Source organism: Propithecus coquereli, unplaced genomic scaffold (assembly GCF_000956105.1).
Source record: "Propithecus coquereli isolate 6110/MARCELLA unplaced genomic scaffold, Pcoq_1.0 Scaffold686, whole genome shotgun sequence".
Taxonomy (NCBI): Eukaryota; Metazoa; Chordata; class Mammalia; order Primates; family Indriidae; genus Propithecus; species Propithecus coquereli.
The window spans coordinates 222768-248018 of NW_012152907.1; the positions used below are offsets into that span (position 1 = coordinate 222768).

Below are 25251 nucleotides of genomic sequence, written 5' to 3' on the forward strand. Positions count from 1 at the left end.
CTTGCTCAGGCTGGTCTCGAACTCCTGAGCTCAAACGATCTGCCCGCCTTGGCTTCCCAGAGTGCTAGTATTACAGGCGTGAGCCACCGCGCCCGGCCGTGAGAGCTCATCTTTTAAAATAGAAAAAACTAAAGGTTTACAAAGAAACAGGAAAACATGGCTCCTTTAAAGGAAGAAAATAAAGTGACAGAAACTACCTCTGAAGAAACAACAGGCATTGGACATAGTAGACAAAGACTTTAAAACAACATCTTAAATGTGCTCAAAGAGCTAAAGGAAAACACAGACAACTAAAGGTAGGTAGGTACAGTGGCTTGAGCCAACGTGATAGTTTGCACCTGTAATCCCAGCTATTCAGGAGGCTGAGGTGAGAGGATCACTTGAGGCCTGGCATTTGAGACCGCCTGGGCAATATAGTGAGACCCTGTCTCTAAAAACTTTTTTAAAAAGTTAGCTGGGGTGGGGGGCAAGGGCAACATACGTAACCTAAACATCTGTACCCCCATAATATGCTGAAATAAAAAAAAAAAAAAAGCTGGGCACAGTGGTACATTCCTGTAGCCCCAGCTACTCGGGAGGCTGAGGTAGGAGGATCCCTTGAGCCTGGATGATATAGTGAGACCTCATCTTAAAAAAAAAAAAAAAAAAAAAACTAAAGGATAGCAGGACAATGATATATGAACAAAGCGAGAATATCAACAGAGAAATAAAGGAACCAAACAGAATCGGTGGACCTGAAAAATACAATAACTGAACTGAAAAATTCACTGCAGGGTTCAACAGGAGCCTTGAAAAAACAGAGGAAAGACAAAGGGAACTTGAAAACTAGACATTTGAAATTGTCAAGTCTGTGGAGCAAAAATGAAAATGAAGGTGAACAGAGTCTAAGGGACTTACAGGATCACCCAACAACAAATACACATTTTGTTTTTCTCGAGCGTACATCGAACACCCTCCAGGATAGACCATGTGTTTAGGGCACAAAACAAGTTCTTAATAAATTTAAAAGACTGAAATCATAAAGAGTTTCTTTTTTGATTACATTCGAAATAACAGAAGGAAAACTGGAAAATTCACAAATACATGAATATCATACTCTTAATTATGGGTCAAAGAAAAAATCTTGGGAAATTATTAATAGAAGATATCTTGAGACAAATGAAAACATGGCAGCCAGGTGCAGTGGCTCATGCCTGTAATCCCAGCAGCTTGGTAGGCTGAGGTGGAAGGATTCTTGAGCCCAGGACTTTGAGATTAGCTCTGGGCAGAACAAGACCCTGTCTCTAAAAAAATTGGCCAGGCATGGTGGTGCATGCCTGTAGTCCCAGCTACTTGGCTGCCAGAGTGGCTGAGCCTGGAGTGTAAGGTTGCAATGAGCTATGATCGTGCCCCTGCATTCAAGCCTGGGTGAAAAATGAAAACACAACATACCAAAACTTAGGGATGCAGTGGAAGCAATAAGTTATTTGAGATCAAGAAATTGACAAACCTTTAGCTAGATTGACTAAGAGGAAAAAAAGAATAGTCAAATAACTAAAATCAGAAATGAAAGTTGGGACATTTCTACCAGCTTTACAGAAATAAAAAGGATTGAGTACTATGAAGAATTTTACACTTAACAAATTAGATAACCTGAATTAAGTAGACAAATTCCTGGAAACATGCAACCTGCCACGACTGATTGTGAAGAAATAGGAAATCTGAATAGGCGTATAATTAGTAAGGAGATTAGATTGAATCAGTAATCAAAAACCTCTCAAAAAAAGAAAAGCCCTGGACCAGATGGCTTTACTGTTTAATCCCACCAAACATTTAAAGAAGAATAAACACTAATCCTTCCCAAACTTTTCCAATAACTTGAAGAGGAGGGAACACTTCATCATCAATTCTGTGAGTCCAGCATTATCCTGAAACCAAAGCCAGACAATGATACTACTATTTTTAGTTGTCCAGCGAATTTCTTTCTATTTTTAGTAGAGACGGGGGTCTCACTCTTGCTCAGGCTGATCTCAAACTCCTGACCTCGAGCGATCCTCCTGCCTCAGCCTCCCAGAGTGCTAGGATTATAGGTGTGAGCCACCATGCCCAGCTTGAGTCTTTAATAATTTTTTAACAGCTTTATTGAAATATAATTTACATACCATAAAATTCACTGGTTTCAGAAGTGTGCAATTCAATGATTTTTAGTAAATTTAGAGTTTTGCAACCATCACTACAATTCTAGAATAATTTCATCAACCCAAGAAGATCCCTTGCGCCATTTGCAGTTACTCCCTGTTCCTTTCCCCAGTCCCGGGCAACCACTTGTCTATTTTCTATCTCTTGTAGACTTGCTTTCTTTTGACATTTCATATAAATGAGTCATGTAATAAGCGTTCTTTTGTGGCTGGCTTCTTTCACTTAACATAATGTTTTTGAGGTTGTAATTCATTACTTTTCATCGCCACGTATTCCACTGTATGGATACCACATTTTTAAAAATCCATCCACTGTTTGATGAGCTTCCAGTTCTGGGCTATTACAAGTAATACTGCTATGACCATTGGTGTACCAGTTTTTGCGTGGACATATACTTTCATTTCTCTTGGGCAAATACATAGGAGTGAAATTTTGGGGTCATAAGATAAATTTAAGAAATTGCCAGATTGTTCTCCATTGTAGCTGTAGATTCTCATTTTTTTGTTTTGTTTTGTTTTGAGACAAGGTCTCACTCTGTTGCTGGGGCTGGAGTGTAGTGGTGTCGTCATAGCTCACAGCAACCTCAAACTCCTGGGCTCAAGTGATCCTCCTGCCTCAGCCTCCCAAGGAGCTGGGACTACAGGCATGCGCCACCATGCCTGGCTAATTTTTTTCTGTTTTTTGTAAAGACAGGGTCTTGCTCTTGCTCAGGCTGGTCTTGAATTCCTGGGCTCAAACAGTCCTCCCACCTTAGCCTCCCAACGTGCTAGGATTACAGGCATGAGCCACCGCTCCCAGCCTGCTTCCTATCGTTTAAAAAAAGGACCTAGCAGTCCCTCTCTCCTGATGTGCCCTCAGCTGTGGATCTACCACGTGTTCTGCCAGGCAGAGCTCTTTGGAGTCTTCTCTCCTGGAGGCCCCAGCTACCCAACCTGCGAGCACTGTTGTGCCAGCTGCCCACCTGCACCATCAAGGTGGGGAAATCAGTCGATTTTGCCTTCATCTCTCTCTTATGTTGGACCCTCTGTTTCTGGTTTTCTTATCTTTCTTGTTTTGGTTTATTCTCTCATTTTAGTGGAATACCGCCTCCTTCATAACTTCTGCAGAAAAGGAACATGGGAGACAAAAGTTTTTGTTTCCTTTTTTGCATGTCTGAAATGTCTTTATTTTACCTTCACACATGATAAGTTTGGCTGGATTTAGAATGATAAGCTAGAAGTAATTTTCTCCTATAATTTGAAAGCTCTTACTCCATTTCTTACAAGCTTTCAAAGTTGCTGGTGCCATAATAATTCCTGATTCTTTGAGCATAACGTGTTTTCCGTCTGAGAATTTCGAGTACCTTCTGGGCCATTGTGCTGGATACTCACCTTAGAGACTCATGCCTTTCATTTTAGGGAAAAGAATCACTAGATTTCATCTCTTCCTATTCTCTTCTGCTTTCTTTTTTGTTCTCTGTTTCTGAAACTACTATTATTGGGAATTGGAGTTCTTAGACTTATCCTCAATTTTTGATGTCTCCAGTTTTCCATCTCTTTATTATTTCATTTTAGTAGGTTTCTACTTCTGCCATATCTTTTAGTGAGTTTTCATTTTTACTGCCGTGTTCATTTCTACAAGAGCTGTGTCAGAAGGTGTAGTGGTTAGTGTTGTCTGCATGCTTCTTCTTAATAGCATCCCTTTCTTGTTTTGTGATTACAGTAGAATCTCACTTTGCGCATGTTCATGGCATATTTTTGGTTTTGTTTAACTTTTCATCTCTCGGTACTTGTTTATTCTGTGGTGTTTTCCTCTGGGGTCTGGTCTCTGCCTTTCATTTGGAAGCTCTCCTCGGAGGTTTGGTGGTCCTTGCTTATCTGCTGTGTGGCAGAGGGACTTGAAGTTCTATACACGTGGGCCTCCCTGGACGGGGAACCAGCTAGAATGTTTCGCTGGGTATCTTCTACCCTTTGGGACTTTTTTCTGGACTGATCAGATTTTTCCATAGAGAATGTTCCACATCTGCCCAGATCCAGGCTGGGGTTCTCAGAGCTTAGTGGAGGAAAAGAGGCTGCGATGTGTGCCCCCCCACCCCAGTAAAGAACCCTGATTTTCAGCTGCACTGGTGTCCCTCAACCCAGAGACCACCTGTTTTACCTTCTCACCAGTAAGTCACCAATTTACTGTTGATTTGGTTACCGCTTGAGTTGTAGGGAGGGATCTGAGTGTGTCCAACTCCCTCCCTCCAGTTTTTTTTTTTTTTTTTTTTTTTTTTTTTTGAGACAGAGTCTCACTCTTTTGCCCGGGCTAGAGTGAGTGCCGTGGCTTCAGCCTAGCTCACAACAACCTCAAACTCCTGGGCTCAAGCGATCCTCCTGCCTCAGCCTCCCGAGTAGCTGGGACTACAGGCATGAGCCACCATGCCTGGCTGATTTTTTCTACATATTTTTAGTTGTCCAATTAATTTCTTTCTATTTTTAGTAGAGACGGGGTCTCGCTCTTGCTCAGGCTGGTCTCGAACTTCTGAGCTCAAACAATCCGCCCGCCTCGGCCTCCCAGAGAGCTAGGATTACAGGCGTGAGCCACCGCTCCCGGCCTCCCTCCAGTTTTTAATCAGAGCAATTTCAGATCTACAGCAAAGGTGCATGAACAGTACAGTAAACACTCATGTGGCCTTTCCCCGATTCACCGGTAGTGTTTGGCCACTGTTGCTCTCTATGTGTGTTTTTTTCTGAATGCTTTGAGAGGTTACAGATACCATGACATTTTACCCCTAAATACTGTCATCGGAGAACAAGAACAATCCCCTACAGTTTTCACATGCAAGAAATTTACTATCATTTGATTATATACAGTCCATATTCTCATTTTTTCATTGTCTCCAAAATGTCTTTTACAGGTTTTTTTTAAATGCAGGATTTATTCAAGGATTACATATGTATTTTATTGCCTTCTTGCTTTGTTCTTTAATCTAGAATTATTCCCCAGCCCTTTTTGGGGGGTGGTGGTGGAGGGTGTCTTTCATGACGTTGACTGATTTAAAGAGTTCAGACCAGTTGTTTTGAAGAATGTCCTTCAATTTGAACTTGTCTCTTTCCTCATGATTAGCTTTGGGTGATACTCTTTTTTGAAAAATCAGGAATACTACATTGCCCATAAATTGTCATATCATAAGGCACATGAGGTCACTTTGTCCCATTATTGGTGATGTTCAGTTTGATCACTTAAGGTAATGTCTTCCGGATGTCACTGTTGCAAATATATCTTTCCCCATTTGTAATGAAAAGTAACTCATGGAGAAGTAGTGAGTAAGTAGTGTGTGGAATGGTATCTAGTTTTTCCCCCATAGCCTTGCACCCTGTTGTTTTAGGTTCTGTTGATGATTCTTGTCTGAATCAGTTATGACAGTAGTGGATAAAAAATGGCAATTTTTATAATTTTGTTATACGCACTACATTTAATAAATGACACTACTCTAGGTGGCCGGGGAAGGGCGAACTGTCTGGCCAGCCATGTGCTTCTCCGAGGTGCTCGGGGCCTGGGCGGCTGGACTTGGCACCCAGTGGGGAAGACATGGAAGGAATTTGCATGAGACATCTCTGCAGAGTGGAGCTGGAGGAGCTTTATTTATGCACAGAGGTACTCCTGAGAATAACTCAGATTTGATTTCACACCAGAAAACTGTAAGAGGATAGCAGCAATTGTGAAAAACCATCCAAAAGGGCAGGAAGCAGCAGTTGTGCTTCTAGTCCTGGATTTAGCCCAGAGGCAAAATGTGCGGTTGTCCATCGCTGCTGGGAATAAGGTCGCAGAAGTTTCACAGGTACCTCCAGTGAGAGTATATGAAGTAGCAACTTTTTATACAACATGTAATCAAAAGCCAGTTGCAGAGTATCACATTCAGGTCTGTACTGCTACACCTTGCATGCCTCGGAACTTGGACAGCAGCATACTGGACGGAGGCCATTCGGGAACAGCGTGGAATAAAGGTTAGGGATAGTACACCTGACACATTTTTCTCTCTTATAGAGGTGGAATGTGTATGGGCCTGTGTAAACATACCAGTGGTTCCAATAAATGACAACTACTATGAGGATCTGACACCTAAGGATATCGAAGATATTATTGATGAGCTCAAGCCTGGCAAAATTCCAAAATCTGGGCCAAGGGGTGGGTGCTTCTCTTGTGAGCCAGCTGGAGGCCTTCCCTCTTTGACTGAGCCACCCAAGGGACCTGGCTTTTGTGTGCGAGCAGGCCTCCCACTTATATTCAACTGTAAATATGTCACTGGAGATATAAAATATGAACTTCCTATTATACAAAAAAATAAAATATAGATGATACTATTCTATGAAGAGCTGTTCTGTCTTCTCTTCTTTATTTTCTGGCACTAGGAATTGCTCCAGGCTCATCTTGTACTTCCCCTGCCCCAGCCCTGGGGGCGGCCACTTCTCCAAGGCAACCTGCTCCCTCTGGGGGAAATGGTGTTGGGAAGCAAAACTGTGAGCGTTAGTTCTGCCCTTCCTCACTGGGGGATCTACTGCACTGTCTGTAGATAGAGCTAGAAACCTTTTTTTAAAAAAAATCAGAAGTTCATATTGATTGATACTTATAACTCTAATCTATACTTAGAGTTCTTCTCTCCTCCCGTTTCCTGTTTGTAGCTCCCCTTCCCCATTGTGGAACCGTGGTCCCAGCCTCATCCCTATTTACTCATTTGGCCAGTCCTACAATACACAGGAAGTAGCCTTGGAATTACTCCTCCTACCTACCAATAACAAACCTACTAAGTAAATGTCATGGTTGCTTTGCAGTTCTTCATGTTGCTGCTCTGTTTCCCCCTGAGGGTGTATAGTCAGAATTCTTTAGTCCAAAGTCCCTGGTATCCATTCTTTCTTTCCTTCTGTGTGATGTTAACATTCGGTTCTGTTTGTATTCAGTTTTAGGACTTTGCAGCCTCAGCTTGTTGATTTAAGTTATTTTTAATTTTTTTATTGAGATATTCATTTCCTATAAAATTCACTGCTTTAAAGTATGCAGTTACGTGGTTTTTGGTATATTTACAAAGTTGCATAACTGATTTTTCAAATTTTATTTGTAAAATGTATTAAATATAAGATTCAAGTTATAACTATATGAAAAACACATTCACATAACTATATGAAAAACACACTCTCTTCCTGTCCTTCACCCATTAACAAAAATAAGCAAATATATGTGTATATTTTATTTCCTCTTTCTTTTTCCTGCTCCTTATATAAAAAAATTATCTTACTGTGCATACTATTTGCACTGATTTTTTTTTTTAATTAAAAAAAATATCCTTGCTATCACTCAGTATCAATTCATAGAAAGCGTTCTCATTCTTTTTTACAGCCATATTGCGCCCCACTCTAGGGACCTGCTATACTTTAACTAGTCTCCTGCGTATGGGCCTTCCAATTTTTCCGTTATTTTGCTATTAAAAATACTACCACAGTAAATAACCTTGTGCATATATCTCTCCACCCCTGAATTGTTGGAGATACATCGTCAGTATGAATTCTAAATGTGGGATCGCTGGGTTGAAGGTGTATGTAGATTTGTTAAATATTGCCAGATTCCTAATTTTTCCACTTTCCCAGCTGTTGGCCTAGGATTTAGCTTTCTGGGTTCAAATGAGTTTACAGTGATTTACTTCTAAAATAAAACAGTTTGGAGATGGACAAAAGCCAAACTGGGTAAGATGCTGGGACAACAGGCAGACTGATACGTGTGGTCACCCTCTCTGCATAACCACACGTCCTCCGCTGTCCAGTCTTTAGAACGTCGTCATCCTCTTTCCTGCTCTGTTTGTCCTTGTGACCACATGCCTCGTAAAAAATATCGTTACTGTCGTTGCATTAGGTTTTAGGAGAGACTGGAGATGAATGAATGTGTTTGTTCAGTGTGATATCTTTAACCAGAAGCTTCAAAAATGTTACTAATCTGGAATTTTTATACCTAAAGAAACCAGTCATGCATGAAGATAGAATTAAGAAATTTGCGGATATGGACAGACTGAGAAAGGTCGCCGTGCCCTTTCTTAGGAAGACAGTGGAAGACGTGATCTTGTGAAAGGAGAGGATAAAGTGGGGGAGAAGGTGGCCTGGGATAGGGAACGACTCGGGGCGGGACCATGGCCCAGCCTGGGAGCAGCCGGTGCTGACTGGGACGAGACACAGGGCTGGAGGGTGGGGGGCAAGGGGAGGCCTGCAGGAAGCAGAGTGCGAGAGGGTGTTTGAGAATTCAACAGTTTTATTCCTGGCCTTTATGTATTGTGGTATCTGGAAAAATCAGTGGTAGAAATACAGAAAACTCATTTAAAGATTGATGCAAATATTAACTTCAGGAAAAAGAAAGTCGTTAGAGAAATGAAATAACCTTGGTGTGCTCACTTACATTATTCCATTAGTATACTGGCTTTCATTATGAAATGGATTCTCCGCTATTGGAAGGTGGGGTACAGAGTGTATGTGAGCTTAAGTCTTACCTGCCTTAACAGTACATCAGTGGACAACATTTAAAATGGATAAAACTAGTCCCCAGTGCTAGAAGATACGATGTAAATACCGGAAGAAATAAGTGTAAAGGATGGCCCTGGGCAAGGGACTGGCACAGGACACTGGGGAGGGGAGGCGGGGTTTTCTGTTTCATCTTTCAGTCTGCATACACGGGAATTAAAAAGACCTTGGGTGACGATTCCTGCTTGTCAGTCCACTTCTGTCACCTCTCGGCTGGTGGTTGAGACCCAAGGCCACAGCTTGAATGTGTCTTAGGACTCTCTGTTGGCTTCAGCTCCTGTCATTGGCCCATAGCGGGTTTTAAGACATTCCTTCTGTGAATGTCCCTCTTTTGCCAGAGACAGTCCTGGACCCAGGAGCAACAGGAAGGAGGCAGGTTTTTGACTTGGAACTTTCAGGGCTGCTGTTTTGCAGTCATATTGTGGTAGGTTGTATGTTGTCTGTGTGGGTATAAAATGGAAACACAAAGGCACTCGTGCTGGTGTTTGAAACTGTGGGCATGTCCACTAGCAAGTTTCCAGCCCCAGTCAGTGACTCAGCAAGCAAGGCGGCCCTGGCCCGGCCAAGAGGGAGAGGAATCAGTGTGAAGAACGTGCACAAGGCTAGGCGCGGTGGCTCACGCCTGTAGTCCCAGCACTTTGGAGGCTCAGGCGGGAGGATCGCTTGAGTCCGGGGATTTGAGACCAGCCTGAGCAACATAGTGAGACCCTGTCCCTAAAAAAACTAAAAAAACTAAAAATTAGCTGGGTGATGTGCACCTGTAGTCCTAGCTACTCAGGAGGCTTAGGCAAGAGGATGGCTTGAGCGCAGGAGTTGCAGGCTACAGTGAGCTATGATGATGCCACTGCACTCTAACCTGGGTGACAGAGTGAAACTCTGTCTCAAAAAAAAAAAAAGAGCAATGGCGATACCATTAGAAATTTTATATTTATGGTATTCTGGTTTTAGAAATTATGTTTTGATATACGAGTATTATTAGACTTAACAACATTGGGTTTTTGACCACAGTTCCAGACTTGTTTTTTATAAAGTAGGAAAGTGACGTGTGTTCTGACAACTCAGAGGGCTAAAGAGGCTTGATCATCTTGCCCTCGCCTATATTTGGAGGAGTTACAAGCTCTTCTGGACCCTAAAGCCCTCTGTGGGCAGGGTTTAAATTTCTAGAAATACAAGTTAGAATCACTCACATTTTGTCCTTTATTTGCAACTAATCCTCCTTTTTGGCCAAATGCTGTTAGGAAGCAAGCCAGTTTCCTTGTTGGACATAAGGCTCCCCCGCACCCCCGGCTCTCACTGTGTGGTCCCAGAGGCAGGAGGGGAGGCGCACAGGCAGGGGGGCCTGAGACAGAGCAGATGTGGCTTCAGGAGCTGCAGCTACGAGAGCAAGAGGTGAGGAGGCTCAGGTGGGGTGGCCCTGGAGGAGGAGGCGGCCCCCCTGCTCTTACGTTCCACTTCTGACCTGGAGCAAGTCTTCTGGCACTTCTGAGCCTGCTTTTCTCGCCTGTAGAACACTTCCCTTTTCCTCGGGTTTTCAGTCCCAAGTCAGCCATGCCATCCCCTCCCTGCTTCAGGTCTACTTCCGTGGGCTCCCATTCCGTCTTCACAGCCAGGGCTGCTGTGAAGTCTTGGTGAGGACATCTAAAGAGAGAAGAGCTGTTTTTCTAAAGCACCAAAGAACAGCCTGACTGTGGGGCCTCAGGGACCATTCCTCTTCTGCTTGTCTAGATGTCAGGGGTGGGCTCGGGGTTGGGTTATGCACTTGAACTTGTCCCCATCCCAATCCTGGGGATCAAGTGCTTCCCTCTCCAGTTGCTGGTGGAAGAGGAGGGTGTGGCCTCTGCTAAGGAGAATGGGATCTTTTGCTGTTTTGTTCCCGGCCGCGTTCCCCATGCCTGGGAGAGTGCCTGGTACAGGGAGAGGAAGAGGCAAAGCTGCTTTGGGGGTCTGTGTCCTGGACAGTGCTCCGGGGCTGGCTGCACAGGGGTGGGCCCAGTGGGCAGAGCTGGGCCTGCCCTCAGGGAGAAGAGGAAGATTCTTTACTGTCAGAGGTGGTCCTGAGATGTCCTGAGGGTGCTAATAACCCTGTGCGCTGCCCACTTCCCACGCACTCCCCTGGGTCACTCAGGGTCCCTGTCTGTCCATCATCAGCATCATCCCATTGGCCAAGCCCTTCTCCTTCTTGCTGGCAAAGGCCTGTGTCTGTGCTGGCGGGTTTCCATGGTGGGCACAAACGGCGTTGAGTAGATGAGCGGGTGAGGGGTGAATGTGGGCGTTTGGGTATGAAGAGAGGTGACAGACAGGAGAAGGGCTCACAGTCGCCACCTGAGCCAGAGAAGCCTGCTCAGCACAGACTAGCTGCCTGTACTACCATTTGGCCTTCTGGTTACTTTCCTGAACTATTTCTGCCGGTGCCCCACCCCAGCCTGCAGATGGCTTCTCTGAAACTGTCAATGTGTGCCCAGCCTGGCCTCTGGTGCCCATGTGACCGAGTGGCAGCTCTGTCTGTTACCTTTTCCCTCCCTCCCTCCCTCTGCCCTAGATTCATCTGGTCGCTCTGTGAGCAGTTTCACCAGGTGCTGTGCTTGGTTTGGGGACGAGGCCAAGGTACAAAGTGGAGCTGCAGGTCTTGCCCGTTGAGCAGACAGAGGGAGGTGTGGAATTTAGGGTCAGTGACATGTGCTCTAGCCACACCCAGGCTTCGCTATGCAAGTTATTTAATGCACCCTTTCGTAGAACGAAAAAAAATGCAAACCACCTCAAACTTGTCCCAGATGTGCCTGCCTTTGCCTCTGGGGAAACTCTTCTCCTCCCCCACCTCCCCAGCCTAAGTGCAGCCACCTCAGAAGTCCAGGTGGCTCTTCCCTTCTGCAGCAAATGCTGACGCCTGTCCCAGCAACCCTCCCCTGCCTGCCTCCCTGTGAGGGTCTTGTGCTGTGGGCTGCCCTGCTTCAGAGCAGCGGGTGAGTCCTCCGGAGCATCGGATGCTGCAGGTGGCCCAGCCCAGGACACGGGGTGGGGGCCCTCCAGTCCTAGAGAGCTGATCGTCCCCCAGGGCTAGGTGTTTGCAGCGTCAGGCCTGTCTTGGTGTTAGGTTCCTGTCCCAGACTGGCAGCGACATCTGAGATCATTATATTGCATTTTGGGGTGTTGAGGGTACCTCCAAAGGCACCTGCACTGAAAACACACAGTGAGGCCTTGAAGATGCTTCTCCCTTGGAGGGCCTCAGTTTGTGTTGAAGATATCTCAGACGCTGGTAGCATATTCTGTATTTCAGAGTGATTCTCAGTCTCACAGCAACTGGTCCCTGTCGCGTGCCCCAGAGAAGCTATGGAAATACTCTTAGTGACTATTTTGTGGGTGAAGGAAGCAAAGCATCTAGGGTCTTGACTTGCCCAGGGTCTCAGAAAGACATGATGAAGAACACTCACAAATTTTTGTGCAAGTTATTTACTGCAGCCTTTCGTAGAATGAAAAAAAATGCAAACAACCTAAACTTCAAAGCATAGGGATTCTGGTATTGAAAGAAATCGATTCCCAGAATACTGTGCAGCCATGGAAAGTAAGGTTTTAAGCCTATTTAAGAAATGAAAGGCTGTTTATAGCCTTAAGCTTACAGAGCAAGTCATAAAATAGAGTATTTGATGTGATCCCAATATATTTAAGGAATAAATATGTTTTACACAAAGTAGAAAAAGAGATGGGAGGGGCAGACCCTCATATAGAAAGGGTTTGTTGCCTTTATTGTTTGTTGTCTTTTCAAACTTCTGTATTGCTCAGATGTTTCACATTGGATATTTTATAATGAGAAAAACATGCAGCCAATTTATTAAATAAAGACCACGTCAGAATCCATGACGCTAGCAGAACCAGCTGCCGGAGGAGCTTGTCAGGTGGGGCGGATTGCCAACCTCGGGGTCAGGGGAGGAGGCTCTTTAAGAGGCCACCCCCCTGCCGGAGTCTCTGCCTCATGCTGGCCTGAGGGAGCTGAGGCTCCCCCCACCCACCCACCCATCTGTGGCCAGAGTGCGCCTGTGGCAGGTGTCTGTGTGCAGCCACGCAAACCAAGTTTGTCACCCCGTCTGCCCTGACCTTGCCACAGGTGCTCATCACCGTGCATCAGGGTACACCTGTGCAGGCGGAGCGGCAGGTGGGCGGGCCCACGAGGGGCACTACCTGTGCCTCTCTCTTGCTCCTTGGCCTTGAGTAAACCACCTCCCTCCTCTGCGTTAGTCTTTACCTGCAGAGGACTCCAGAGAGTGTGGAGGAACCAACCTGCAGATTAATAGATCAGTATACATAAAACTAGACTCCCCCCCCCCCTTCAGCTTCCTGCTCACACCTTCCAACCATGCACTGAGGCCCGCTGCACACCAGGGCCTGCGCTGAGGCCCTTGCGGCCTTGGGGGACGGGCAGACAGGTGGATGTGAGGTGGCTCAGGTCCCGAGACGAGCACTGCGGAGGAGGGTCGTGCACATGGGTCCCCCTTTTACCAACAGGGGAGGCTCCCAGGCCAGCAGGGGTGGGGGAGGGGCAGCCTGGGCTCTGGAGAGAGCTCCCTTGCCCGGCATTGCGCATCAAGCAGCACTGGAGCTACCGAGGGATTTGCAGCAGGAACGGCTGACCGTTGGCCGTGCTTGCAATAACCTGTTGGAAAATGCAATGATAAAGACCCCATTTCACAACAGTAATTATAAAAAGACTGCCAAGGCATAATGTTAACAAGGACACGTGACCCATGTGACGTGAACAACAGTGCTCTGCAGAGTTCTACGGAAAAGCCCAAGTGACTGGACTGTGTGTTGCCAGGCCCGCCCCCCAGCCCTGCCCAGCCTGACCCGTGCTGCCCCTGAGCTTGGCACTGGCTGGAGGGCCACGCTCGGCTGCGCGAGCGGGACTCACAGCGCACGTCTCCTTTGCTTTCAGAAGTGACCGGAGAGGTGCATCCTTACCATGGGAAGGAGGCCGTGGATCCGCGGCAGGGGCGGGCAAGAGGAGGTGACCCCACGCACTTCCACGCGGTGAACGTGGCGCAGCCGGTCCGCTTCAGCAGTAAGTTGCAGACCTGCCCCGACTGGGACGCCCTCGAGCACCCGGCCTGACTGCGCCCTGGCTCTCGGTGCCGCTGTGTGTGAGGGATTGGTTTCCCAGACAGCCCTTGGAGGGAGTTGGGGAATGAGCGAGGCTGCGCATTGACCTGCCCAAGGCCACCCGGCGCCTGACTTGAGCCCGGGGGAGTCACTCAGGCGGCTTGTTTTCACAAAGTGGCAGCCTTTGAGGGCCCTTGGCGATGGTGTAGTTGTATGGTTCCCTTTATAGATGGAGAAACCGGCTCTGCAAGATGAGATTAGGTACAGCTGGTGGGTTGGGAAGGCTCTACTAACGTTTTTTTTTTTTTTAATTTTTTTTAAGGCAATTGGTTATTTAATGAATTACCTATGACATTAAAATTTTATTTTGGTTTTCTTTTTTCTATTCAAGAATTTTGAGGACAAGATGTTAAAATTGTATAGGTACATAACAAGATCAAGGGAGGCTGAGGGGAGGAAAAGCCACGGCTGAAGCTGCCCGTCCCAGGCAGACCTGCGCAGGTGTGGTGCTCTTGGGTACGCTGGGAACCCCCCACCCCAGGACAGGCAGAACTGACACCTGACATGTCTGCTGCCGTGCCCGGGGTCTGTCTGCTGTGCTGGTGCTCAGCCCCCAGCCTCCCAGCAATAGGGAGCACCTCAGCCTGTGCCCACTGCTGGCAGCCGAGCTGCAGGGGTCTCCGCCCGCGCACGTCACTGTCACTGGCGAGTTCCTGGGACGTCCCCAGCGCTCTTCACAGCCCCTGCCCCTCTTGGAGCCTCAGTTCTCTGTCTGCCGAGGTCCAAGCGAGCTGCGGGTGGTGTGGGCCAGCTGTCCTCTGCGCCTGGCTTTGCCACGCAGTAGCTGGGAAGCCGCAGGGATCCTGCAGTCGACGGGTGGTGCGCATACTTGGCGAGTGAGGAAGCTGAGGCTGAGAGGTCACCCAGCTGGAAGGGGTGGCTCCAGGGCACAACCCTGTGGGGTCCTCAGCTCCATGTTCTTTCTTCCCATCGCTTGTCTGTTTAATTTCGAGCAGGTAATAATCCCACGCAGTTCAGAACACAGAAAGATGCATCCATAAAAAGGAGTGCTTTCTTCCTCCAGTGTCCCCGGCCAACTGGTTTCCCTCCCCAGAGGGTTTCCTCCCGGCCCGGGCGAGATGGGAAGCCTGGCCCTGGTGCTGGCGACCAGCTGCTCGGGCTGTCCCTCCTCACCTCTCCATGGGACAGAATGGAGCCACCTGCCAGGCACGTGGTCATGGTGACCACGTCGATGTGGGCACTCAGGAAACACGCGGCGACTGTGCTGCGCCGCACCTTCTCTCCCAGAGCTGGTTCCTTGTCTGCACCTGAGGAGCTTTCCTGCGCACTCAGGGCCACAGGTCTCCATGGCGGGCGAGTAGCGCCGTCCAGCTTGCAGCCAGCGCACGCAGTGCCTTGGCCCTGCCTCCAGCTCTGCCAGAGCTGCCACTTCCTCTCCCATAGTCTGTATGCCTTTGTTCAGAAGTCTCACACACACACACACACACACACACACACACGTGCTCTAAATAATAAAAACGTGAGCGTAAGTCTCCAAGAAATTTTACTAGTTCCACAGAATGCATTAAAAAATGCATTGTTTTAAACAACTGGCTTTGCTAAAAATTGTTACTTTTCTTCAGTGTACTAATAGGAGGTATCCAGCATTTGAAGGTTGTAGATTCTATAAAACAGGTCACTAATGTTTCTTAAGGTAAGCTGTAAATTACCAGGCCTTCCCCGGCCCGAGGGGCAAGTTGAAAGGTCAAGAAAGGAGGAGACACTGGCTGGACGCAGGGAGGCGGAGGCTCGGGCTCCTGCTGGTCCTCAGCTTTGCGGCTGGGGCAGCGCCCAGGCCTCCTTTTCTCCCCCGTGGAGGGCGGGGGCCGGTCACACAGGCTCAGGGCCCTGCCAGCTGCGGTCTGCTGAACTGCTGTTTAGGGCAGAGCTGGCAGGAGAGGCCGGGAGGGCCGGGTGTCGGGGCAGCGCCCCTCAGCAGGCGCATGGGGAGCCGCGCTGCCTTGTCAACCACACTCACCCAGAGAACGGTGCCTGCTTCACAGGGATTCATTCAGCAGCCGTACCTTAGCGTTGAGTAGATTAAAAGGCCTTATAGAAATGGGAAGAATCGCTGAATTTACTTGGCTCTTAGGTCGAGTGTACTCTGTAGAGAAACTGGAGCATTTCTGCAGAGCCTGTGGTCTCGCGTGCAGGAGCTGGTCTCCTTGACCCCCGGGCTCCCGTTCGTCTTCGCTGCTTTCTGAGGCATGCCTGGCCCTGACGCAGCACACGTAATTTCGTTTTGGAGTCGGATCCTAATTTGGGGGACGACGCCCCTTCTGTGCTTCATGTTTCCTAGGGAAGTGCCCGACAGGGTGGCACCACTACGAAGGCACGGCCAGCTGCTACAGGGTCTACCTGAGCGGGGAGAACTACTGGGACGCCGCGCAGACCTGCCAGCGCCTGAACGGCTCCCTCGCCACTTTCTCCACCGACCAGGAGCTGCGCTTTGTCCTGGCCCAGGAATGGGACCAGCCCGAGCGGAGCTTCGGTTGGAAGGACCAGCGCAAGTGAGTCCTGGGTCAGGGTCTGAGGACCACCGAGCTTCTGGCCTCTGGCCACCCAGTAGCACTCCGAGGGCGGCCACCCCCGCCCACTGGGAGCGCTTGGAGATCCAGGGCTTGGAGTGTGCAAGGAGATGGGTGGGAGGCAGGGGTGGCCTCTGCCGCAACATCGTGGGGCTGTGGACTGTGTGCTCGCGGGGTGTGTGCCAGGATTTGGGCCCAGGCAGTCTGGCCCCAGAGCCTGGCCCTTGACCTGCAGGCTCAGCCTTACTGAGACGGGACAGTGGAAAGGGGACCTGACTGCTGCACACCAGACCCAGTGTTTTGTTTTTGGTTTTTTTGAGACAGAGTCTCACTCTGTCGCCCAGGCTACTGTGCCATGGCGTCATCACAGTTCACTACAACCTCACATTCCTGAGCTCAAGTGATCTCCTGCCTCAGCCTCCCGAGTAGCTGGGACTATAGGCACGCACCACCACGCCTGGCTAATTTTTTCGATTTTTAGTTGTCCAGCTAGTTTTTTTTTTATGTTTTTAGTAGAGACAGGGTCTCACTCTTGCTCAGGCTGGTCTCGAACTCCTGAGCTCAAGCAATCCTCTTGCCTCAACTTCCCAGAACACTAGGACTGCAGGCGTGAGCCACCACGCCCGGCCTTCACACCCAGTGCTGTGGGGGTTTCTGTGTAGGGGAGGCTGTGCGAGGCCTGTGGCGTGCCACCTCTGGAGGTTGCCTCAGTGCGACAGCCAGTTGTTGTCTCCTTTTCTGGAGGGGAAGGTAGCCCTGTGGGGCAGTGAGCTGCAGGGCCCAGGGACGGCCGGTGCACTCTGCTGGTAGCCCACCACCCCCTACAATGGCACAGGTTGCCACACTGCCATGGGAGCACAGAGCCCCGAGGCATGTGGGCAGAGGGCCTTCATCTCAAGACCTGAGCCTGAGCTGGGGTTTGGCTCTGCAGTTACGCCTTGTGTGACTTGGCAAATCACAAGATGGAGCTATCTTTCCTTCTGCAGCAAAAAAGGGAGAGAAATGACTCTTAGCTCACAGGTTATTGTACTGACCCCATGAGCTCTGCCCATGAGTCCGGCAGAGAAGCGTGAGGGCACAGCCCAGCAGGTGGGGATGCCCCACCTCCCAGGATGGCCGCGTTGCACGGCGCAGGCTGAGGGCGGAGCAGCACCATGCCAGGCGGACCTGCTGACGAGCATCTCTGGGCTTGGGGCTGGAAAGCCAGGGTGAGGGGCACAGACTCGGCAGGTGCCTGTGGCAGTCGGCCGGATCCGTGTGCAGGTCCCCGCAGTGCTGGGCCGTGTGCGCTTGGGAACACACTGCAGGCCTGAGGTTTTTCACCACCGTGGTAGTGTATGTTCACGGGGGGTTGTTTCTTTACTGAAGTGTAACTCACATACCATAAAACACACCCCATCAGAATGCACTATATGCACAGAGTTGTATTCACGGGGCTTTCCGTCCAGCAAGAATAAGGTTGGTCTTGCTTAAAACATGAAAGCTTTATTGGATCTGCTAATAAGAATAGTCTTGGTGAGAGTTACCGGAGATAAAACTTCTGACCTGTGGACTTATTACTTAGAATTTTAATGCATTTGATTAAAATTAAGTGTTAACCTTAAATCTCTCCTGTTTTAGAAGTTCAGTGTTTTGGAGGTCAGTATAAGTGTTAGAACATGCACGTGCAGTCACCGATGGCCACCTCCCTCCTGCCGCTGAGATCTCCGTTTCTGTCCCCTGCAGGTTGTGGGTTGGCTATCAGTATGTCATCACCGGCCGGAACCGCTCCTTGGAAGGTCGCTGGGAGGTAGCATTCAAAGGTGAGCCTTTTTGATCTGTCACAAGTGTCGCTGAGTTTGAAACCAGGGGGGCTCATCCTGACTCAGAGAATATTGCTGAGGTCCTCCTCCTCCCTCTCACTCTCACCCAGAGGTGCCTGCACAGGGAATGTGGGGAGAGCAGGGCCCCTCTTGTGGGGGTCTATGGTCCTGGGAGGGCGCCGCAGGGCAGCACGGCCCACAGGTCAGGCCCTGATGGGGCTGGGGCCTTCTCTGGAACCTGTTGTTGCTTCTCACCTTGGCCAGCTTTCTACACTGTCCATCCTCCCTTTAAAGTTAAGGACATTGGGGCATAAGAATGAGCATACAGATGGTGCCACCGGTATGCCAGAGAGGGAAGGACAAGCTTTCTAGGGCAGAGAAGGCCAGAGTTAGAATCCAAAATCTGAAGGAAGCTGTCAGGCAGATAGAGTTAAAATAGAGAGTGTGTGGGTGGTGGTCAGGGATTTGTGCTCAGCTGCTTGGAAATGCCGAGGTAACGTAAAGGAGACGTGGCTGCTGTGGGCAGCAGAGCTCCTGCCCCGACATCCCTCCCCTCCCTTCCCCTCGCCCTGGCACTGGCGAGTTCTGCCGGGCACCCGGCTGTGCCCTCTCCAGTTGCGTGCGCTGAGCCGTGCCGACTGCCTTGTCCCTCGTCAGCCTGCCTCTCAGGCTCTCTTTGGGCCGCTTGAGCTTACTCTTTTTTTTTAATTTTTATTTTTTTACAGAAGTATGCAGGGCCACTGGAGCTCAGATTGAGGTGTTTTCCCCAAACACGTCCCAGTGCTGCCGTTGCTGTCTTCAGCATCTCTGAGAGGACAAGCGAGGAGTACTAGGCCTGGGGACAGGGTTGAGAGGGGTCAGGGCCCCACAGAGGCAGGGCCTGTCCTGGCAGCTGGGATGGAGCAGAGGCATGGGCTGCAGAGCCCAGCGGAGAGGGCCACACCGCTGGCCCCAGTCCTGCCTGGCAGATGCCATCCCATCCCGTGTCCTCTGATAAGCTACTGGGAACTCCAGCCACGTCTGCTTCCCGCCTTTGTGAGTGTGTTGCTCGGTTCCCGCAGGGAGAGCTGACAGATAAATGGCGTCAGGTTTCAGGCCCCGAGCCACAGTGCGCCACGCGGGAGACAAGTCTTCTGATGCTTCTTCCTCTCCCCCAGCACAGCTGCTGGAGGCGAGTCTTTGAAACGGTGCAGTGGTGGGCTAGGCCCTCGCCTCACCCCGCGGAGCGTGGACACTGGTAGTTGAAGAGAGGACATGAGTCTGTGTGGCGGGACAGCGTGTTCTGGAGGAACGGGGGGCCCGGGCCCTCTTCCCTGGAGAGAGGACGGCAGGGGCCTGGGTGGCTCTCAGGGCCGTCCTTGTGTCGGGGCTCCACTGGGGCATCAGGAGAGGGAAGCTATAATTTAGAAGAAGATTTAATGTTGTGCGTAGACACTGCCAGCTGCGCTGATGTGATGCTCCCTGTTCATGCGGCTCAGGCCCCGGTCCAAGGGGCCCCGGGAGGGGCACCCTGAGCACCCGGAGCTCTGCGCGGTGCAGCTTGTGCCTCGCTAACTGGACTTGGGAACCCTGATACTGGGTTTGAGCAGTGGTCACAGAAGCAACCTGTGGCTAGAAAAGATCCTTCTGCCGCTACAGGCCGCTGGCTCCTGACACAGCTCAGCATCACGTGTGGCCCTGGAGTCAGAGAAGCAGAAGAGCACACGCATCCCGAGAATCTCGACGGCGTCCTGCCTTGGGCAGGGGCTCCTAAAAACCTTCAGGGAACAGGGAGGCGGTCTGAACGTGGGCTTCTGGTGGATTCATTTTCTTAGGCGTAGCAACTGTGGTTGTGTGATTTTTGGAGACTCACTCCCGTGTGCAGGAGCGAGAGCCCTGCTGTCTGCAGGGGCATCCCCCTGGAAGGGGCGGAGGAGCCACACGCAGGGGTGGGTCAGTGTTGAGGATGCAATGTACTCTTCTCTGTGTTGTTGTGTATTTTAAAAATTTCCATACTAAAAGCATTTAAGAAGATTTCTGCTAAGAAACTGCAGAGTGAAGAAAATAGTAAAAATACAGGCCAGTGAACAGGAGAGCAGCCAAGCCGGCCCCCCTGTTGCAGGCGCTGCGCCAAGCAGAGTGCAGTGGGTCTGAGGCGTCGGCCAGGGCAAAGGTACCAGAAAGCAGTGGGACTAGATTTAAATCTTCTGCGACTAATGATGAACGCTTCCCTAAGAAGACATCGTGCCTAAGAATAGTAGCTAATGATAATAGGAAGGCCTCACAGTAAGATGTTTAAAAATGTTTATTTCATCTACATCTTGTCAACTTTTTCTTCCGTTTATTTATTTATTTTTTTGAGACAGAGTTTCGCTTTGTTGTCTCAGCTTGAGTGCCGTGGCACCATCCCGGCTCACTGCGACCTCGAACTCCTGGGCTCCAGCGATCCTCCCGCCTCAGCCTCCCGAGTAGCTGGGACTATGGGTGCCACTGTGCCTGGCTAATTTTTCTATTGTTGGTAGAGACAGAGTCTTGCTCTTCGTGAGGCTGGTCTTGAACTCCTGGCCTAAAGTGATCCTCCCACCTCAGCCTCCCAGAGTGCTAGGATTACAGGCATGAGCCACTGCACCCAGCCCTTTTTTTCCCTTAACATATTACGTTATGAGGTTGCCACAGTGGTGCATGAATAACATTGTATACATATTTATTATGCACATATACATTTTAAATTTGGAGTTCATTCCCCTCAGGGGTCCTGTGGGGCTTGGGGGTCGAGCTCTCTGGCCTTTCCCCTGGGTCCATACAAGCCCGTGAGCTGCACCCTGGGGTGCTGAGGCCCTGCAGATCCTGGTGTGCCTTGGAGACAGAGCTGCCACCAAAGGATATGAGGCCAGTGTTTTTATAACATTTGTGCAGAAAGTTTGAAAAAAATTACAGATCCTTATTGTCTAGAGAGAATCATTCACATTTCCCACGTGCCGCCCCCTGGGCCTCCCATCCTTTCTGCCAGCAGTATCACTCTGATTTTTGGTTATTTATACCTGATATTTATTTTAAAACACAAAAGTGGGAACACATAGTGTGTGTTAGTGTGTCTGTGTGTTGTGTGACTTGCTCATTTAAGATTCACTCAATGCCTTTGCCGCATTCGTCCCCGTGTCTCTGCACACACACCGCTGGGCTCACTCGTGTCACTGGTTGGCTGAGATCAGCAGGTACCTGACTTAGAGGGAGTCTTTTCCCCTGGGCTTCTTTTCAGATGTGGCCAGTCCTTCGTGGGCTCCGTCTTCCCTGCCCTGGTGGCAGACCCGAGTGGGGACATGACCATGTTGTAAGGCCCTGGCCTGTGAGGTCAGCAGACAGGGCTGCAGTCCTGGACCAGCCTATGGGACCTTTTGGTCAGCAGGGAGGGAGGGGCCAGGCTGGTCTAGCAGCTGCCAGAAGGCACAGTGCAGAGACCCTGCCTGCTGGGCGAGGTGACCCTCAGATTGGAATGGGGTTAGCTGGGGTCAGGCCGCAGTTCCCAGAGGGAAGACAGCCCCAGAGCGGGGCAGCTGCCTCCATCGTGGCCCGTCGGGAGGATCTAGACAGCCCTGGTGGGCCCTGTGCAGGCTCCATCTGTGGCAGGGCAGGAAGGGGAGGTTCTTTGTGGGTTCATAAAAGTGAGTGAGGGTTCCGCTGCCACAGGAACACGTCTGGAGTGGGGAGGGTTCTCCCCAGCTGAGGGAGCAGGAGCTGACACAGAGGTGGCTGCTGAGGCAATTAGGTGGCATTCAAGTGCCCCTGTGGGTCAGGCTTGGGAGCCTGTGGTTGGCGACAGCCCAGCCCAGCACCCTGCGGCACCACGCCACGCAGCTCCCATGTAGACTAACAGGAGGGGTGTCTGGAAACTCGCTGCCACCCTGTCAAACTGAGGACTGAATCTCCCGTGGTGGCAGTTGTGGGGCTTTGGAGAAGGCACTGCAGATGGGAGATGAACGACACACGCAGTGGCTCCCGGCGGCTAGCCAGGGTGCTTGCAATGCCTTTCTTTCTCCAGGACGGGGGTCCTTCAGGAAGAGTAGGGTGTTGGGTGGGGAGCTGGGCTTGTCCAGGAGGAGGCATTGGCAGGCCCAGGAGAAAAATCTTCAGGAGTCGTCCCCAGTGAAGGACAGTCATCCTCCTGGTTCCTCTTACACCTCACACCATTTCAGATACGTCCAGGATCTTGTCACTTGTCACCAACCTCACAGCCCCCACCTGGACCTGACGCCCTGATTGTCACTCACCCGACTGCCCACCTGGCCCCGGCCCGGTCTCCTCACACAGCTGCCAGAGGGTCCTTTCCTCCCCTGCTCCTGCAGTTCCCAGCTCTCGTTTCTCATGGCAGCCACAGTCCCACTGAGGCCAGCAGCCCCTCACTCTGCCCTCACCGCCACGCCCCGATCTCGTCACCAGCCCTGCAGCTGCCTCGCTCTCTGCCCCCACGGCGAGTCCAGCAGCTTCCCGGGCAGATGCCCTGCACGTGTGTGGATGCAGCTGGCTGCCAGGACAGGAGTATGTCTTTTTCTCTTTTCCCGGAATATTACGGGGGTACAAACGTTTTGGTTACATGATTTGCTTTTGTGCAGTTTGAGTCAAAGTTACAAGTGTGCCTATCACCTAGGTAGCGAGCATTGTACCCATTAGGTGTGAATTTGCCCATCCTCCTCCCACCTGCCTAGTTTCCGTTGAGTTTTACTACCATATGTGCACATGGGTGTTGATCAATTAGTTCCAACTAATCCTCCAACCAATTAGTTCCTCCAGCTGCGTGTGGCTCAGCGGGGCCATGGCACAGTCCTACGTGAACCTCATTTGACCGATTTTCTGAGCCACCCTCTGACTTGGCTCTTCCCTGGTCTAGGCAGCTTGTGGGGGTGGACACCAGGTCCCAGAACTGTGACCTGAGAGGTCACTTGTGGCCTTGGTTGAGCTTTGACGTCACGCGCTGTAGTTGTGCTCATGAGATCTGGGCTGGCAGATAGCCCCAGCACTGAGGGTTTATTTTTTTTTTTTTTGAAGTTTGGGAGGAAGCTGTTCATTTTTCAGCCCATGAGATGAGAAGCCAAGTAATAAAATAGTTTTTAAAAGCAGGAGGGAGGCTACCCAGGTGAAGGGGCGTCTGGGGAGATGGGGGTGTACATGGGCGCTGGGCCTGGTTGGGAAGCGGGGACCCTGCGGGAAAGCAGTGGCAGCACCGCTCGCAGCAGTGGAGATGAGACGTCTCCAGAGAGCCAGCCTCTTCCCTGCCCCTCCTCCACAACCTGACGCACACAGTCGAGGCAGGCAGGACACTGGGGCCCAGGTGTCCCTAGGAAAGGGGGCACAGCTGTGATGGTGGCTGCTGCCAGCCAGGGACAGGCCTTGCAGGCCTCCTGCTCCTGTCATGGTGCCGTGTCTTTGGGCCTGGGACAGGCTGCTTCCAGACTTGGGTCCTGCGGTCTGCAAGCTCTTTGGTTGATGGTCACGTCTGACTCCCCGGCCCCCTCGAGGAATGCACGCGACTCATCTGCTGACGTTGTGTGTGTCTGGCCCCACCTGCCTCCCCCACAGGCTCCTCGGAGGTGTTCCTGCCCCCAGACCCCATCTTCGCCTCGGCCATGTCTGAGAACGACAACGTGTTCTGCGCCCAGCTCCAGTGCTTCCACTTCCCCACCCTGCGGCACCACGACCTCCACAGCTGGCACGCCGAGAGCTGCTACGAGAAGTCTTCGTTTCTGTGTAAAAGAAGTAAGCCTCCTGGAAGGCACGGGGCTCTGAGGCGGAGTCCCTTTCGTTGTGTTGCAGCAGACGCCTCTCCCCAGCTCACACCTTGATCTCGGGGTGTGGGCCCAGCTGGCCTGTCTGCAGCTCTGTGGCCTGGGCGGCTGATCGGCATCTCTGAGCCCACGGCTCTTTCCCAGGATGGAGACCCTAAGTCCCACCTTCCTTGTTTCGCTGCCATTAGGCGATCAAATGGGAATGGTGACCCAGGGACTTGCCAATCCCATGGTATCTCTGGAGCATCTGAGTCTGGCGGTCACCTCTGTCCACTCTCTGTGGATCCTTCTGTGACCCTTCTCTCCACTTCTGTGTCTGCCTTGTCTGGTCTGCTCCTCCTTTCCCGGGTCTGTCCCTGTCCCTCTGCCAACCCACTCACTCAGACTCCTTATCAAGGTCTTATTCAGCTTTGGGGGCTCAAGGCGTGGCTGTGCCCACTGAGGGTGGGGCGCCCACCTCCACCCGTCCTCTGCGATGGGGGACTGGGGCAGAGCCACCTCTGCTGACACAGGGGTCCGGTCTCAGCGCCATTCGATTCCTGCCCACCTGAGTCGGCTGCCGGACTCCAGTTGGGCCCTGGGCTCTGTCGGCCCTGGCAGCAGCGATGAGTCCCGATCAGCGCTGGTGCCAGCTGCCGTGACTCCCCCACCTCGGTTGTGACTATTACGTCGCCTGTTCTTGGCCCTTTTCTCGTCTATATGAATTTTAGGATGAATTTTCTGAATTCCCTTATTCTTTCAGTTTGTGGATTTTGCTAGATTTTCTGTTTATAGAGGGTTGTTTCTTCTTTCAAGTCTTTGACTTTTATTTCTTTGCTTTTTTCCCCAAGTATTAACTTTTCTCACTAAGTTCTTCAGTTCAGTGTCGATTAAAAATGGTGGTAGTGAGCATTCTTGTCTTCTCAACTTAATGAGAATGCTTTTAGCATGTTCTGTGTGTTCTAATGCGTTCTGCAGGGTTTAGAATACGCCTTTATGAGGTTAAGGAAGTACCCTTCTATTCCTACTTTGCCGGGAATATTTATGTTACAAAAATGTGTTGATTTTTATTAAATGCTTTTCGGCATTTATTGGGATGATAGGGTTTTTCTCTAATCTGTTCATTTATTATTTTACATTAATAGGTTTCATGATGTGAAGCCATTTTCATGCGCTTTGTGTTTACATATATATATATGTATGTATATGTATATATCATATTGCTGGATTTGATTTGCTGATACTCTATATTTTTCAAACTCTTTTAACAAGCGAGCTTGGCCTGTTACTTTCCTTTTCTGTACTCTCCTTGACTCGTGTTTGTTAGGGACAGGGT

At 50.3% G+C, this 25251-nt stretch overlaps 1 protein-coding gene and 1 pseudogene across 1 annotated transcript in view; both read left to right on the top strand.

The window, feature by feature from the left end:
- The window catches only part of LOC105823621 (integral membrane protein DGCR2/IDD), a 55124-nt gene that overhangs the window by 15820 nt on the left and 14053 nt on the right, over positions 1-25251 (top strand). The window contains exons 3-6 of the mRNA XM_012660869.1: positions 13624-13749; positions 16147-16357; positions 18101-18177; positions 23731-23907. Of these exons, the coding sequence (XP_012516323.1) occupies positions 13624-13749; positions 16147-16357; positions 18101-18177; positions 23731-23907 (591 nt within the window). The remainder of the gene's footprint in view (positions 1-13623; positions 13750-16146; positions 16358-18100; positions 18178-23730; positions 23908-25251) is intronic.
- On the top strand, positions 5670-6494 carry LOC105823616 (annotated as a pseudogene).